General features: G+C 39.8%; 1 protein-coding gene across 1 annotated transcript in view; it reads right to left on the bottom strand.

The window, feature by feature from the left end:
* TRPM6 (transient receptor potential cation channel subfamily M member 6) overlaps positions 1–17,747 on the bottom strand; it is a 169,266-nt gene that overhangs the window by 42,058 nt on the left and 109,461 nt on the right. Inside the window, exons 21-26 of the mRNA XM_084628138.1 lie at positions 15,791–15,919; positions 12,787–13,038; positions 9,740–9,914; positions 7,688–7,802; positions 6,020–6,219; positions 306–438 (exon numbers count right to left, since the gene is read on the bottom strand). Coding sequence (XP_084484264.1) covers positions 306–438; positions 6,020–6,219; positions 7,688–7,802; positions 9,740–9,914; positions 12,787–13,038; positions 15,791–15,919 — 1,004 coding nt within the window. The remainder of the gene's footprint in view (positions 1–305; positions 439–6,019; positions 6,220–7,687; positions 7,803–9,739; positions 9,915–12,786; positions 13,039–15,790; positions 15,920–17,747) is intronic.

Below are 17,747 nucleotides of genomic sequence, written 5' to 3'. Positions count from 1 at the left end.
CATAGTTTGCAAAGGTAAAATGGTGCAATTCCCTAGCCACACCCTCAACTGTTCATGTACTGCACACATGTGGGAGTGCATTTCTGCCAGAAGCATTAACCAGCCACACTTTGCACTTAGTTTAAATGGATACATTATGGATGTAGGGTGGGAGAAAGGGCTATATAAGCCCTTTCCTCTTTCCCTGCACACATAAAGTGGAGCAACCATACTTTGTACTCAAAACATTTGTTAGCCGATAGTCTTTTATACTGCAATGGATATCCCATTCTAGGTAGGTTTCAGCAGCAGCAAATCCCTCATACCTTTCTGATGTCACACGGATCCTTTCACTGTCACTGGAATTCAAGCTTTCATTCTTTTCATGGAAGTACCTCTCCACACACTGCTCCTCAAACTCATGAAGTTTCTTTAACTCCTCATCACTCAGGTAGAGTTCTAAACAAATAAGATGATAGCTGGTACCAAACATACCGACAAAGAAATGCATTTGTCCTGCTTTACTAAAAAAGAAAGAAACTGTTAAAATATAGTGCCTTGCATAATGGCAGGTTTCAGAGTTACAGTCGTGTTAGTCTGTATTTGCAAAAAGAAAAGGAGTACTTGTGGCACCTTGGAGACTAACCAATTTATTTGCGCATAAGCTTTCGTGAGCTACAGCTCACTTCATCGGATGCATACTGTGCAAAGTGTAGAAGATCTTTTTATACACACAAAGCATGAAAAAATACCTCCCTCCCCACCCCACTCTTGTGCTGGAAATGGCCCAACTTGATTATCATACACATTGTAAGGAGAGTGATCACTTTAGATAAGCTATTACCAGCAGGAGAGTGGGGTGGGGGGAGGTATTGTTTCATGCTTTGTGTGTATAAAAAGATCTTCTACACTTTCCACAGTATGCATCCGATGAAGTGAGCTGTAGCTCATGAAAGCTTATGCTCAAATAAATTGGTTAGTCTCTAAGGTGCTACAAGTACTCCTTTTCTTTTTGTTAAAATATATTTCCTTTTGTTTCTTGAAATTGTGCTTATATATGGAGACTGGTGATGTGTGTACACTCCAAATATATGCTTATGTGCTTTATAGCATCTTTCTCAATCCAAGGAGAGAAAGGGTAGCTGATATAAGCCCTCTTGCATGTTGACTCATTTTATAAAAAGATTTGAAAACGCACAGCCAAATAACTGATCTTAGGGATACATTTTCTCTCCAGTATTTTCATGCATTATGTTTATATAGTTATACCTAATAGCCAATACTTTCCACTATATGACTTACTTATGAGGCTCTTCTTTCATATGACTGCTCTACCTTGTCTCAAAACATTTCTAAAGAGAATTTACGCCAGCTATAGCAACCAGAGCTCTTTCAAACATTCAGTGTGATAGGTAGTCATGGAGTTCTTTTTCACTTAATTGCTTTCAAACATTCATATGTATACAAATATTAACCAAGGGATATTGCAATACATATTTAAATGTACAACTCCAGACACATGTAACAAGCTTGGCATGCTTTGAGACTATTCTTACAGTAGACCAATAAAAGATTTTTTCACAGAATTGGTCAAGTCTAAGCTACTGCTAAGACATGTAAACAGTATCAAACAATTAGTCAGTCTCTGGAGAATTTCTCTTCAGGATATTTCACTGTTTTCTTCTTCTAAATTCATTTTTCTTTGGATTTTTTTCCAGCAACTTCAAAGTGGATTTCAACACTCCAGAGATATGTTTCTTCATGTATTGGGATTCTCAGATTTGGGAACTATACTATCTCCATTCACACAATGCATTTGGCAAAAATTTCTTTAAAAAAATAGAACTAATTTTCTTTCTCTCTGTCTGCAAATTCCCTTTTGCCATTGTCTTTAGCAGCTGTACTGCAATGGACAGCATTTGTGTCCACATAGTGGTGTCTGAGATACCATAGGTTTCAGAGTAACAGCCGTGTTAGTCTGTATTCGCAAAAAGAAAAGGAGTACTTGTGGCACCTTAGAGACTAACCAATTTATTTGAGCATAAGCTTTCATGAGCGACAGCTTATGCTCAAATAAATTTGTTAGTCTCTACGATGCCACAAGTACTCCTTTTCTTTTTGAGATACCATAGTTTCCCACTACACTGTGGTAACTGTGTGGAAACTGTGAGGTAATGGCTAGCAAAGGTTGATGTTAAAATATTTTATTGTGTCTTTGTAATACATGGTACATCCTCTATTGGAGTACTACATCTTTCTTTGCAGTGGAATGTACTCAGTAATCTAATAGGTCCTTCCCATGACCTTTCTGCTCTTGCCTGGCTGATTCCACTCACCATGCCTTTGTATATGCATTCATTTTCCACTCGGTGGCACTGTTTTCCTATGTCCTGGGTAGACACTCACCTACAGAACTTTAACTTGATGCAGAAAAATCTTGCCAAGCGGTTTTGGATATAGTTTTGGCTTTGTAAGCAAATTCAAATACCTGAAATAACTGCTTTTCTGAAAAAATGTGTGAAGCCAAGTCAATAGCCTCTCTATTCAAAGAAACTTTAAGTGAGCTAAACAGCTCTTTTACTTTTCTGTGCCCTACAAACAAGCTATGGCATGCAAATATTCACTTATGGCATGCAAATATTCCAGAGGAACATTACTACTTCAAAGGAATGATGTGGCTTCCTTCCACAGCACAGGAGCTGAAACAACGACTAGCAGTGAAGTGGTTAAACTCTGACTAGTTAATCTTGAATGTAGAGTCAGTTATCAGTTCTGACCATGGCTGATATCTTTAGGAATGCATATTCAGCACAGCAAGCACAGATTAGCAATAACCTGGGATGTGTTTGTGATCACCCCATTATAAGCATAAAGAATGCATACTGCAATGCACTGTATTTCAAAAAGCATAAAGTTGTCCATTACGATGGAATAGAGCATCCTGGAGCTAATAACATCAACATTGGTATCTAATTTAAAGAGGATATTTTGGATGTGGGCAGGAAACTAGCTGGGCAGGAATTTCCTGTTACTTATATTGTTCACTTACATAACCAAATCTTTTGAATGGTTCCATTTTATTGCTCCTTTAAATCGAAAAGCAGCTTTTATTTACTCACGCTGAGATGGGATCATCAAATGTCATGCTTCTTCTCATCATTGCCTGATTGCTATAGCAGCCAAGAAGGAAAACTCCACCTGTGTACAGCACTGCACAATAAGTCAGGTGCATAGGTCAGAAATTGCATTCCCTGAAGAATCAGGCACAGATTCCTGACCATTATTAACTACTGGACATCTCTGCCTATTTAGGTATTTATATGGCCTCATCATATAGTATCTTAGGACCTGAATCATTAATGGATTTTTACTGAATATTGTCTTACTGGGTGAGGCTTGTACTATGCCAGAGGTCAAACTAGACGACCATAATGGCCCTGTCCAGCTTTTAAATTTATGAATGTAGGTACAATCCTGTGAAGTAGGGACATTTTATCCCAATATTACAGATGGGAAATTAAACAACTTGTTTAAGATCATGCAGGAAGTCTGTGGCTCAACTGGGTATTGAACCCAGGAGTTCTCAGTCTCAGTCCAGTGCCATATTCACTAGATTACCCTTCGCCCTAAATTGTTGACAGTGACTACATTTGCAAAGCCCCAGACTTGTATTTCTGTTTGCACCTGGGGCATATTTACATGTGCATGTGTAATGTCTTACGGACAAAGTTGCCGGCGTGTGGAACAGCACTCTGGTGCAGCAGTCTGCAAATTGCACAGTATAGATGAGATGCTGGTAAGTTGGTGAAATAAACACTATGTATACTGGGAATGGCAGTAGTGTTTAGCGGATGAAGGGGACTACTTCCAGTATGGACCCGAGGAATGTTATTTTAATTGGCCCATGTGCTGTTTCACACCTTAATTTCCTGTGGTGATACAAACATTATCTCCTATCATTTTTTAAAATAATGTAACTGAAATATAGGTAAAAGGATGTTTTAAAAGTATAGCCAAGTTTGGGAATCCTCCCTTAAGCCTGGATCTTAAAAGCTTAACAGCCAGAACTGCTGATCAGGGTAATAATATGTGCAAGGCTATTGCATGTGGTATATACAGTAATAAACTTGAAATTCATTTGGTTCAGGAAATAGTAGAAATAAAAATCAGGGTTTAGCAGAATGCACTTTGGAACAGCTGGTAACCATCATGCAACTCATATCCAAACAAATTAGTGAGGTGATTATACCAGCATTGCAAAAACAGGTAACCTATGGTGAGCTATCCTAAAGGAGGTTAGCCTCCAAACCATAGTGCAGACATTAAGTTTGTTGTTAATGTGTATACAATTTATAGCCACCATTGTGGTTCTGGGAATATGCTGCTGAGTAATACACCTTAAAAACAAACAAAAAGAGAAAAACGTATGATTAAACTGAAAAAGTTATATCTATGAAAGAAAAAAAAGTGTTCAGTGTAGATTTATTCTGAGCAAGGAAGTGCAACAATGAACAAAGTATGAATTCACAGTAGCCTTGTAAATATGTAAAATATGTAGCTAGTAGAAAAGAGATAGTAGGGCAATAAGCAATATGCAAGAGATGGCATATGTGCGATGCATGAACAGCTCATGATCTGGGTAGAGATTGCTTCCCAGAAACTAATGAGCCAGTCACAGAGCATGCGATACTATGTAGAATAGAAGGCACATGTGGCAGTTTGTTTCAGAATGTGTATATAAACTGATTAATAATTTTGTACTCTCTATGTGTGGTCTACACTGTACCCATCCCCACACGAGTCTCATCAGCTCCATATAGTTTGACTGTATGCTAATAAACGAACCTCAGCAATGAGTCTGGAGTCGAGCTGAGTTCTTGGGAAACGATAAAGTCTCAGGGGCTACCAAGTGGATATGGTCTCAGAAGCCATCCCAACATACCCCTGAGTGGATAAGGTCTCAGAGGTTACCCTAACACATATTAATCAGCAGGGAGATAGGATATTCACAGGAAGGAAAGAATACCAGGAAGCCTTCCTGGCCCTTGAAACAGAGACAATGAACTTTGGGGTGATATGATGGGGCAAAAAGACATTTGAGTTCTCTCTCACTTGAGGGATTCAAGGGTCCAGAGCTCTTGAAACCACAGAACATTTCATCCTTCAATCAAGAGGGTTGCAGTCTTTGGGAACCAAATATAGGTGAGGCAAAGATTGCAACTTGCTGAAATTAATTTTTAATCTTATAAGTGTATTTTTACTTTTGTTTGCTTGTAACCCAGTCCATCTTTATTCCTTATATTTGGTATCACTTACTTCCATGTCCTTTTGTTAAATAAACTTGCTTTACTTTTACTATAAACCATTTCAATGCTGTGACTGAAATAAGGCTGTTCGTCAAACCCCAATTAAATTAGTAAGCTGCAGCATATTGTCTCTTTAAAGGAGCAACAAATGTAATGTCTGTCAATGTTCCAGGAGAGGACTGGTCAGCGCTGAGGGATTCGGGAATTGGGGTTCACTGATCGTTGTCTGAAAGGAAAGGTTTGGACTGGCAGAATCCTAAGAGTTTGCTGACAAGTTCCCACAAACGTTAGCAGTAGCAAAAACACTCACTTGCTCAGGGAAATCAGGTAACACTGTAACTCACAGTTCTGGAAACCTCAGCAAATTGTCATACCAGCAGAGGGTATGGCAGAAATTCAGAACTGGGGTGGTGTTGGGCTCACTCTGCACAAAGTAACTGGATGGTGGAAGCCAGGGTGTGACCTACATGCTTGTATGTGGGCTGTTAGCATCAGGGCTGTGAGGCAGAGCAACATGGCATTTAAGCCACCCAGAATTGTAGGGTTGGAGGTGACACAACCCCTTACTTGTCTGGGCTGATAGCCAAATTAGGGCTTACAGTACAAACCTCAACAAGTGTCCTTTTCACTATCAAGCCCACCAACAAGGTGATGGAAGGCTAGCAAAACATCCCTGATCACCTATTCCTGTAGGCTCCCCAGCAGAAGGCCTGGAAAACCTGCCCTCTGCTTACTTAGTCCAACATCGCCTTCCTCTTGATCCAGCTCATTTGAGGGACGATGGTGGTAGATGTGGCTTATGAGGTGGCCAATATGGCTCAGAATGATGAAAGGCGGTGGCAGCCATGGCTTCTTGTGATACGTCATGATGTAGCGGTAACGATGGTATTTCCAGAGATTGTTTGAGATGGATTTCATATCATAATAAACATTACTGTAAAACAGAGAGAGGGGAGAAAAAGAGAGAGGTTCATGTGAGGAACACATAATAACACAAGATGCCTGTCTCCAGATACACTGCACTATTGAAACAAAGCACCCAATCCTAAAATGGGGTAAATCAGTTTAGCAACTTTAATTTAACAAAGCAGCAGCAGGTAGAGGCAGACAACGCACAGAGGCTGACATTTTCAAAGCTGCCTCACAGATCTAGATATCCAATTCCCATTAAAATTAAAGGGAATTGTGCATCAAACCCACTGAGGTGGCTTTGAAAATCTCAACCAGAGTGTTTCAGTTCCCTCCTCCCCTGTCAAATAGTCTCAAGAATTCAACATTGCCTGAATATCTGAACTGGATTAAACGTAGGAATCAGGACTGGCAGCCAGGGAAATGGTTGTAACAAAACAATGCTGCAAAATGGAAATTGTTCTTCAGTACTAGTTCCTCCACTTCCCTCTCTCTGTCTCCTTCCACCAACACCCTACAGCAGAAGGCAGCCGTTCAAAAGGCTCTCCTGCAAAGGGTTCTTTGGGGGTCAGTGACACTGCTAAACTTGGCACCGAAAAAACATCCAACAGTGTATTGTACAACAACAGCCAATGCTGTGGAAAGCGACCTTCAGTCTTGAGGCACAGCTTTCAATTCAATCTATTTATAATTTCCCGGTCACACCTGGCTCTCGAAGACCCAGAAGTGAATCATAACAACACCAGTTCTGTTTCTGAGAGAATAATTAGATGTACAGCTAAATCTGTACTGAGGATAACCAATATTTGTCTCCCATGAGAAAGAAACCAAACTGCAGAACTGTTGGGTTTAGCACATCGTTGCTATTGAAGATATAAATATAGAAATAATTCACACTGCAATTTCACAGCTATATATGAAAAAGAAATCCATGCCTTGCCACAATTTCCGCACAGGAATTTCTGTTTGGGAATGGAAACAAAGATGGATGTTGATCATTCAATTGCCTTGAAGTCTAATCACTGCATTTCTTCAAGTTGATTTTTTTTAAAATCTATGGCTGGAAATAGATTTGAAAAAATTTCTCCACTGAAATATTGAAACTATAGAATAAAAAAAACTAACTGTGCAATGGAGGGGTCTCCAGGGAGCCTCTTATTAAAATTCCACCACCAAACTGGAAGAGAAATTGGTGTGATTGCTCTGTCTTTGATGGCACTCTCCATCTCTGGATGCAAAGGTTGCCAGAGATAAATTCACCCCCTATGATTCATAAAAATAATGATTAAGATCAGGATTTTTTATTTAGGGTGGATTAGACTACACCAAATGACAGAAACCTCCACCTATCTACAAGCACAAATACACCCTGGAAGTTCGGGGTTTATCATAGGCTAATGGGGGGGGGCTTTTGTTGGAGCCTCCTGTAGAAATATTGGCAGCATAGCCACTGGTTTGGTTTGGTTTTGCAACAACGTATCATTGGTACCTACTTAAAGAAAGCAATCAGCAAGTTGACCATGATGATGTACTGTACAAAGAGGTATACAGCTTGGAGGAATGGTGTCAGGAAGGACCCAGGAGGGCAGTCTTCATTTACTTCACAAGCTTCACAGGAAGGAAATGAAAACCACAGTTACCACATAAATCAGCATAGCCATGGTAGGTTAATATTTAATATGTGTTTCACTGTAGAAGGACAGATCTTATCTGGTGTAAAGCAGGGAAACCCTAGTGACTTTAGAGGAGCTGTGCCAATTTATACCAACTGAGGAGTTTTCCCTCTGTTTTAAAGAAAAATCTTAGACCTCTTCAAATCACAAATCAACAAACACTTGTTTCTTACTGATTTTTGTGGGGGGCTGTTTGGGTAGATGGGGGTTTCAATGTTATGAGTGTAATTCTTGCTGTGGTGAAAAGGCTCTGCAGTATTTATTCAAGGTGGTCAGATTTTGGATTGACTTAATCTCCTCCAGAAATTCATTCCAAAGCAGGATCCCCTGAATGAAAAATGCTTTGTCACTAGCTCCCATGTGCTCTGTCATGGGCTTTGTGACTTCATTTACAAGGTTAAATTTATAGGCTCTAAAGCTGATTTAACAAAGAGCCTAAAGGGATTTGCAAAAAGAAAAGGAGTACTTGTGGCACCTTAGAGACTAACCAATTTATTTGAGCATGAGCTTTCGTGAGCTACAGCTCACTTCATCAGATGCATACCGTGGAAACTGCAGCAGACTTTATATACATGATCATCAAGTGGTTTTCTCACCCTCCACCCCCCCACACAAATTCACTCTCCTGCTGGTGATAGCCCATCCAAAGTGACAACTCTCAGTTCCCCCCACACAAATTCACTCTCCTGCTGGTGATAGCCCATCCAAAGTGACAACTCTCAGTTGTCACTTTGGATGGGCTATCACCAGCAGGAGAGTGAATTTGTGTGGTGGGGTGGAGGGTGAGAAAATCTGGATTTGTGCTGGAAATGGCCCAACTTGATGATCACTTTAGATAAGCTATTACCAGCAGGACAGTGGGGTGGGAGGAGGTATTGTTTCATATTCTCTGTGTGTATATAAAGTCTGCTGCAGTTTCCACGGTATGCATCCGATGAAGTGAGCTGTAGCTCACGAAAGCTCATGCTCAAATAAATTGGTTAGTCTCTAAGGTGCCACAAGTACTCCTTTTCTTTTTGCGAATACAGACTAACACGGCTGTTACTCTGAAACCTAAAGGGATTATTCTCCTTTCTGATAATGCACGATATAGCCAGTTAACATTAGATGCACACTGAAACCAACATGCTTTGAGTTAGTATCATAGAATCATAGAATATCAGGGTTGGAAGGGACCTCAGGAGGTCATCTAGTCCAACCCCTGCTCAAAGCAGGACCCATCCCCAATTAAATCATCCCAGCCAGGGCTTTGTCAAGCCTGACCTTAAAAATCACAAAGGAAGGAGATTCCACCACCTCCCTAAGTAACGCATTCCAGTGTTTCACCACCCTCCTAGTGAAAAAGTTTTTCCTAATATCCAACCTAAACTTCCCCCACTGCAACTTGAGACCATTATTCCTTGTTCTGTCACCAGCTACCACTGAGAACAGTCTAGATCCATCCTCTTTGGAACCCCCTTTCAGGTAGTTGAAAGCAAATATCAAACCCCCCTCATTCTTCTCTTCCACAGACTAAACAATCCCAGTTCCCTCAGCCTCTCCTCATAACTCATGTGTTCCAGTCCCCTAATCATTTTTGTTGCCCTCCACTGGACTCTTTCCAATTTTTCCCACATCCTTCTTATAGTGTGGGGCCCAAAACTGGACACAGTACTCCAGATGAGGCCTCACTAATGTCTAATAGAGGGGAATGATCACATCCCTCGATCTACTGGCAATGCCCCTACATATACATCCCAAAATGCCATTGGCCTTCTTGGCAATAAAGTATGGACTTTATTGTTGGTCCAAACTGTATGGCCCAAATCCAGCAAAGCGCTTAAGCGCATACTTAACTTTAAGCACATTAGTAGTCCCATCAAGATCACTTACCATCGATTTCTGCAGCATAGACCTCACCAAACATCATCCAGTAGGGTTGGAACACAATATCTCGTGCAAGAGTCCAGCTGGGAGGCTCTTCTGGAGAAAGGATTGCCTTTCGTGATACCCCAAAACTCAGCAACACTATTGCCATCATAAATACAATATAGAACATGTTTGCTGTCTGCATGGAAAAATGAAATACAGATAGCTGTATTAAAATAGTGATATTCATTCTGAGTGGGAGTACAAATCAGAGCTTTCACATGTATGTATTTAAGTAATAATATATGAAAACTAAATGAATTATTTGCATCGGTCTTCATGGCTGAGGATGTGAGGGAGATTCCCAAACCTGAGCCATTCTTTTTAAGTGACAAATATGAGGAACTGTCCCAGATTGAGGTGTCATTAGAGGAGGTTTTGGAACAAAGTGATAAACTAAACAGTAATAAATCACCAGGACCAGATGGTATTCACCCAAGAGTTCTGAAGGAATTAAAATGTGAAATTGCAGAACTACTAACTGTGGTACATAACCTATCATTTAAATCAGCTTCTGTACCAGATGACTGGAGGATAGCTAATGTGACATCAATTTTTTAAAAAGGCTCCAGAGGTGATCCTGGTAATTACAGGCCTGACTTTGGTACCGGGCAAACTGGTTGAAACTTATAGTAAAGAACAGAATTGTTAGACACATAGATGTACATGATGTTAGACACATAGATGTTGGGGAAAAGTCAACATGGTTTTGTAAAGGGAAATCATGCCTCACTAATTTACTAGAATTTTTGAGAGGGGTCAATAAGCATGTTGACAAGTATGATCCTGTGGATATAGTGTACTTAGATTTTCAGAAAGCCTTTGACAAGGTCTCTCACCAAAGGCTCTTAAGCAAAATAAGCTGTCATGGGATAAGAGGAAAGATCCTCTCATGGACAGTGACTGGTTAAAAGATAGTAAACAAAGGATAGGAATAAATGGTCAGTTTTCAGAATGAAGAGAGGTAAACAGTGCTGTCCCCAGGAGTCTGTACTGGGACCAGTCCTATTCAACATATTCAGAAACGATCTGGAAAAAGGGGTAACCAGTGAGGTGGCAAAATTTTCAGATGATACAAAACTTCTCAAAATAGTTAAAGCAGACTGCGAAGAATTACAAAGGGATCACACAAAACAGAGTGAAGGGGCAACAAAATGGTAGATGAAATTTAATGTTGATAAATGCAAAGTAATGCACATTGGAAAACATAATCCCAACTACACATATAAAATGATGGGGTCTAAATGAGCTATTACCACTCAAGAAAGAGATCTTGGAGTCATTGTGGATAGTCCCCTGAAAACATCCACTCAATATGCAGCAGCCGCCAAAAAAGGTAACATAATGTTGGGAATCATTAAGAAAGGGATAGACAGTAAATAACACAGAAAATATCATATTGCCTCCCTATAAATCTTGAATACTGCACGCAGATGTGATCGGACCATCTCAAAAAAGATATATTGAAATTGGAAAAGGTACAGAAAAGGACAAAAAAAATGATTAGGGGTCTGGAACTGCTTCCATATGAGGAAAGATTAATAAGACTGGACTTTTCAGTTTGGAAAAGAGACACCTAAGGCAGAATATGTTAGAGATCTATAAAATCATGACTGGTATGGAGAATACAGTTGCCAACCCTCCAGGATTGACCTGGAGTCTCCAGGAATTAAAAATTAATCTTTAATTATAGATTATGTCATGTGATGAAATCTTCAGGAATACAGCCAATCAAAATTGACAACCCTAGACTGGAGAAAGTAAATAAGGAAGTATTATTTACTCCTTCTCATAATTCAAGAATTAGAAGTCACCAAATGAAATTAATATGCAGCTGATTTAAAACAAACAAAAGGAAATATTTCTTCACACAGCACACAATCAACCTGTGGAACTCCTTGCCAGAAGATGTTGTGAAGGGGTTAAAAAAAGAACTAGATAAATTCATGGAGGGTAGGTCCATCAATGGCTATTAGCCAGGATGGGGTCCCTAGCCTCTGCTGCCAGAAGCTGGGAATGGGCAACAGGGGATGGATCACTTGATAATTACCTGTTCTGTTCATTCCCTCCGGAGCACCTGGCATTGGCCACAGTCAGAAGACAGGATACTGGGCTAGATGGACCTTTAGTCTGACCCAGTATGGGCGTTCTTATGTAATATCATCATTTCTTGGGGAGAGGGAAGTCCAGGTTTTATTTCCATAAATTGGCTTGGCCGTATTATCCACTAGAGGTGAAATTCATGCCACCTCAGAGAGCCAGTATGAGGCCTACCCATCACTCAAGTCCTTCTTAGAGGGCGTAAGTGGGATTTGAATGGTTCACAGGCCTTCAGCTGGTCCTCTGACCAGGGTGAATTTCAGTCATGAGGTCTTCCTCAATGAATCTCAGAGAAAAGAATTTCACCTTCTAACACTGTGCTATAATTATTATGTGAGACAAAATGTAAAATATTAGTAAGACATTGCCCAATAACTGAGGGAAATTACAGCAGGAGTCCACAGATCTCTCTCAAGAGCATATAGTAGTTCAGTCTCAATGCTGATGCAAAAAATAACTTTGATCTCAGGGCAATTTTGCCTGCTAAACATGAGACAAAGAATTATTTGAATCTAAACATAAAATAATCATGTCAGTTTCCAAGAGCTAGGGGAATTACCTAAGGTACTAAGTCACTGTCTGTCACAGTTAGAGAGGATTTTTGTTTGTTTGTTTTTTCCTCACTGTTGATCAGAAAGCTCAGCTAAAATGCAGCCTTTTTCTGAGGAACCAAGAGAAAATGGCTTCTGTGGATAAATTAAAATAATGAACAAATTAGCAAAAACTGTGCTCCGATCATGGACAACTTATGATCAGAAAGAGAGGCACAACTTGTTGGTAAAATACTTTTGAATTATTAGCCCAGCACTAGTCTGGCCACCATTCCATTTTGTGTCCATTTCTGAACTTCACTCATCCATCATATTAGGTGTCATAAGTGCAAAAATGCTACCCTGCAGTCAAATACTCACCATTTTCCCAATCATCATCAGATATGGGCCTGCATGTTGATTTACAGCAAAGAAGTCGAGGAGCCGTGCATACCAAAATATTATATCCAAGCAGTAAATTAGCCTCCCTGCTGTTTGAAGAGGAGGATCAGCCCAGCGTAAGCCAAAACCAGTCATAAACAGGATGATAGCTATGGAATCAGTGAAGTTCCAGTACTCGTAAATCCACACCTTCACCTTTTGGCTGAACTTTCCTGGCTCTGAAATAAATATCTAAAAAGAAAGTGAAAAAAAAATAACGGAGGCCAGTAAAACCCTCACCCTTCAGCCCCTCACCCTGTCTGAACCATCAACTGGTACATGGAAATATTTGATTTATGGCAAGTTTTTACAATGAAAGTTCACAAGGTCAGTGCTCTGCAATTCCATGATTGCTGGAATTTGAAATGAAATAGTAATGGTCGTAGTGCTCAAGAACCCCCCTTGCCACACCAAATAGGTTAGTTCTCTCTATTGAGAAATGAATTCTGCTTCTTAATTCATTCACTGAGTAATATATTCCATAGCAGAAAAGAGCAAGTGGTATGCAGTTGCTAAGCATGTGTATTTTTTGTAAACAAATATGGGATTTGTTTGGAGGAGAAATGATCATGACCTACAGAAACCCTTTCAAAAGCCCCACAGTCATGGAAAATACCAGCCCAACCCTGCTGACATTAAAGTAATTAATGTGTTTTAGTTTAGATCTGAAATACAAAGTAAGATCTCTGTATGCCAATCCTGAAAAGGGAATGTTGGAAACTGGGAAGGTAGAGATTGAAATGTTTGCTTCTTGAACTGTAAGGGTGCCCCAAAGGGATTTTCAGCTTCACTAAGCAAATGTGTGAAGTGGAATCCTTGGAAGGCCATAAATAAGACCTTTACACATTGCACGATTGAGGTCAACTATGCACTGCTATGGACGATCAAACTGATAAGGAGCAAATAAAAGAGATTTTGAAACGTTAGGCCCTGATCCTGCAAAAATTTACTCATATGAGTAACTTCATGTAATTGAGAAACCCCACTGAACTCAGTGGGACTACTCACATGAGTAGTTACTTACATGAATATTTTTAAAGATCAGCCCCTAAGGCTGTAACAGTTCCTTGATACAATCTAGAGGAAACACTTCTGCACAGTCAAACATAACAAGGCCCTGAGGAATCAATCAGTTGCATGTGTAAGACACAGTGTTAATTTTCCAGTAGACCAGAACTGGAACATGGACTAAGATATTCTCCTGTATATCCTGTTTAATAGCCTTGATGAACATGTTCCTGAACCCACAAACAAGAAGTGCCATAGCACAACTGTGACCTCTGAGATGCTTGGTGTTTCATACTGTGATTTTTTTTTAAATCAGATAAAACTTGTGTGTCCTTTTGTCATTTTTAACCTCATATCCAGTCATATAGCTTCCACATCTGTTCCAGACTCCATTTTCTACCCTAGATTTGGGCTTCCCTTTGAAAGCCTTAATGTCCTCTTCCTCTTTTTCCAGGGGGTCACAATTCAAAAGTTTCTTCTGTTCTGAGAGATAAAGGTGTTCTAGCAGAATTCCCTACTTTCACTACAAGGAATTGTCTCAAATTGGTAAAAAAAATTAAAGGTATCCATTTCGCTTTTAACAGTAAGTAAAGCATTCCAACATCATATTAAAAATATTTATGGTACTTATTTTTATTTTATTTATGTTCGTTTGTGTGTTTGTTTAGGTATTATAATAATTGGATGAAGAGAATTTTGGATTATTTGTCTCATCCCATAAAATAATGTGGACAATACGCCACTGTTTCTGTCACTAACATCATCTATAGCTTTGGAGTGTGGATTGTACTTAGCTTAGAGGATCCAATTTCAGTAAGGTTGTTTTTTCACCTAACAGTATGTTTGTAGATGTGTCAGTGTTTCCACAGAACATAATGCCGTACAGCTAGCTGCAGTGCAAGCTTCCTCATCTACCTCCTTAGCAGAAAAAGTACTACATGCTCATTCAAAACTTGGCTTCTAAGCTGAGACATCCACCAGAGGGGCCAGTTGATTTAATCAGTCAATTGCAATTACTTTTGAATGCTTTCTTAGCTTTTTCAAAAATCAAAATCTGTAAAAAAAAAAAAAAAATCTTCGTTTCAAATTTTGAAAAATTTCAACCAACTTTCATTTTTATTATGTGGACTCTTCCCCACAGAGACTGGAAGGAGACCTCCAAAGTATTTTACATACAATAGATCACCAAACAGCTATTAATTGGTAATAACTTCCAGTCAATGACACAATCAAAGCAGTGACCTAGAGGTATAATCCATATTCCATTATCAATGAACCAGTGGCCTAAGCCAAGATTTTCAAAAATGGGTGCCTTGATTTAGGCTCTTACCTCCATATTTAGTCATCTAAATAGGTGGATTAATTTTCAAACATGCTGGGCACCTACCAGTTCCCATTAGAGCTGGTCAGGAATTTTTTGACCACTGTTTTCATCGAAAAATGTCAATTTGTCAAAACAAAAACTGTTGACATAACAATGTTGGTTTCGATAACTCTCATGACTGGACAGGTGTTTGGTTTTTTTCTTAAGTTTCAGAATAATTAAAATGTTTCATTGCAACATTTTTAAACAAAAAAATCAAATTTTCCAGTTTGAAATGACCTTTTGTATTGAAATTTAAGCTAAGTATACTAAAGGTGATGTTTTTTTAAAAAAGGTCAAAATTGAAATGAAACATTTCAAAACTGTTTCCTGCCAAACTATTGTTCCCACTGGCTTAGGTGCCTAAATAGGGATTTAGGAGGCAAAGTTTAGGCACCTATTCTTGGAAAAACAGTCCCTAGTTTTTAATTAACTAGGACAGCTGAAAAGTAAAGGACAGGCATATTTCTTCTGGTAAACCTTTGGAAAGGAATTTAAGAATCTACAGTCATTATTTATCATTTGTCCTCTAGAGATTTGTAGAGTAGAGAGAGTGGAAAAGGAAGAGCTCACCTCCCTGACTTTCTCAATGGCAGTAGTGAAAATGTAGATAATCACAAGCCACTCTTGCACACTAGGCCTGGGTTCCATCTTCACCAACACAGTGTAAGTGAACAGCATGAGAAATGCCAAGTACGCCATCTGCAGAACACATAATACACATTTCATATGCATAGGTAGCTGTGACAAAGAAATTAGAAACTCACCAGAAACACAGCCAGGAGGAAAACCAAGTGTGCTATATAATTAAACAAAATTTTGTCAAAGTAATGGGACACTACCAAGCGCTTGATTCCAAAAATTTCCTGTCAGCCCTTCAGATTGCTATGCCCTTCTGGGGAATGTCCTCCAGAGCTTTATTATCATTATTTTTCATTATCTGTATTACCGTCCCCCCTAGGAACTCCACTCATGAACTAGGTCCCCATTACTTTAGGTGTTGTACAAACAGAATAAAAAGATAGTCCCTACTCCAAAAAGCTTAGAATCCTAGTATAAGACAAGAGACAACAGATGGATACAGACAGAATGATGGGGGAGTACAAGGAAATAATGAGCTGATATTGTCTAAATAGACCAAACAGGCACAGTGAGGGAAGGGGTGTAACACAAAAGCAGAGTGAACAATGTGATGGCAGCAAATGTCATGTTAGTTCTGTGAGATCATTTCTTTTTTTATTTTTGGGTGTGGGGAGGGTTGTTAGTTATGAAGGGATCAGCTAAATTGAAAGAAAAGTAAAGGGAAAAACATGAGGGGGACAGGGCAGGGGAGATGGGGCAGTTGTGGAGTGAAGCTGAGGTGAGGAGACTGTGGCTACGTCTATTCTTGGAGCTGGGAGTGCGATTCCCAGCTCGAGAACGAGAAGGCATATGCACACAAGCTCTCATTGGAGCTAGCACAGTAAAGAGAATAGAGTAGCTGCCATACAAATGCATGGGTTTTTACTCAGGGTGGCTAGCCCGCTGCCTGTGCTACCATGGCTACCACAAATATTTTTAGCACACTAACTTGTGTCTACATGGGCTGGGAATCACGCCACTAGCCCCAAGTGCAGACATAGTCTGTGAGGGAGGAGAAGGGTTGGTGCAAACTGTTGGATCATATTAAAGAAGTTCTGTATTAAAATCACAAATGAGTTTGATTCCCCATAGTTTAAATTCCAGGGTATTACTAATTAAGAGGTCTCTTGGTTTTTGGTACTGTTTCTCTCCCTCTGTGTATAAAACTTGCAAGCTGCTAATTGCGTTAGTACATTCTAAGACAGAGTCTGTTCTTCAACGCAATACTCTGTAACAACAGAAACAGCACCCAGAGACTCCCCGCCCTTTTGTTGTATTAACAATTGTGATTGAAATAGAGATAGAGGATGTATGTGGATGGATGCTTGGTGTGGATAATAACTGAATGATCAGGGAGGTACCAGCCTAAGAATCCAGTGTCCACCGGCTGAAGAAGGCGTCAAGTGGAAATAACCAGAGGACCCCCGGAGGGCAGACTGGAATCCACCCAACAGCCTCAAGAATGGGAGAACCAAAGAACAAGATAACATCTAGCAGCACGGAGCTGTCAGGAATGTGCCATCTGCTGATTGATTCAGCAACAGCATGATGAAGCAATTCCCATAGACTGGCATAGGAAGAAAACGGACTCTAGAAAGTGAGAACTTTGGGGTCTGATTCTGCAAACCAACTTCCAGGAGCATCAGATGAGCATCTGACAAGGCCCTACTCCCTCCTCATGTCCAGGCCACCTGGCCAGTGGCTTGGCATGAGCAACTCTAAGGCTGGTAACTATGATAACAACCTTGCAGAACCTGTGTGTGTGTGTATGACTGAACGTGTGAATAAATATGAGATTGAATGGAATGTTATAGCTATAACTAACTGCTTACTATGATTCTTTCTGTATTCACAATAAATGTGGTATTTTGCCTTTTCCCCTTTAATAAGATCCTGCTGGTTTTTATTT

This window comes from Lepidochelys olivacea (genome assembly GCF_965140295.1).
Source record: "Lepidochelys olivacea isolate rLepOli2 genome assembly, chromosome: 5".
Taxonomy (NCBI): domain Eukaryota; kingdom Metazoa; phylum Chordata; order Testudines; family Cheloniidae; genus Lepidochelys; species Lepidochelys olivacea.
Note: the sequence above shows the minus strand (reverse complement) of the source record. Positions and strands in the feature narration are given on the sequence as shown.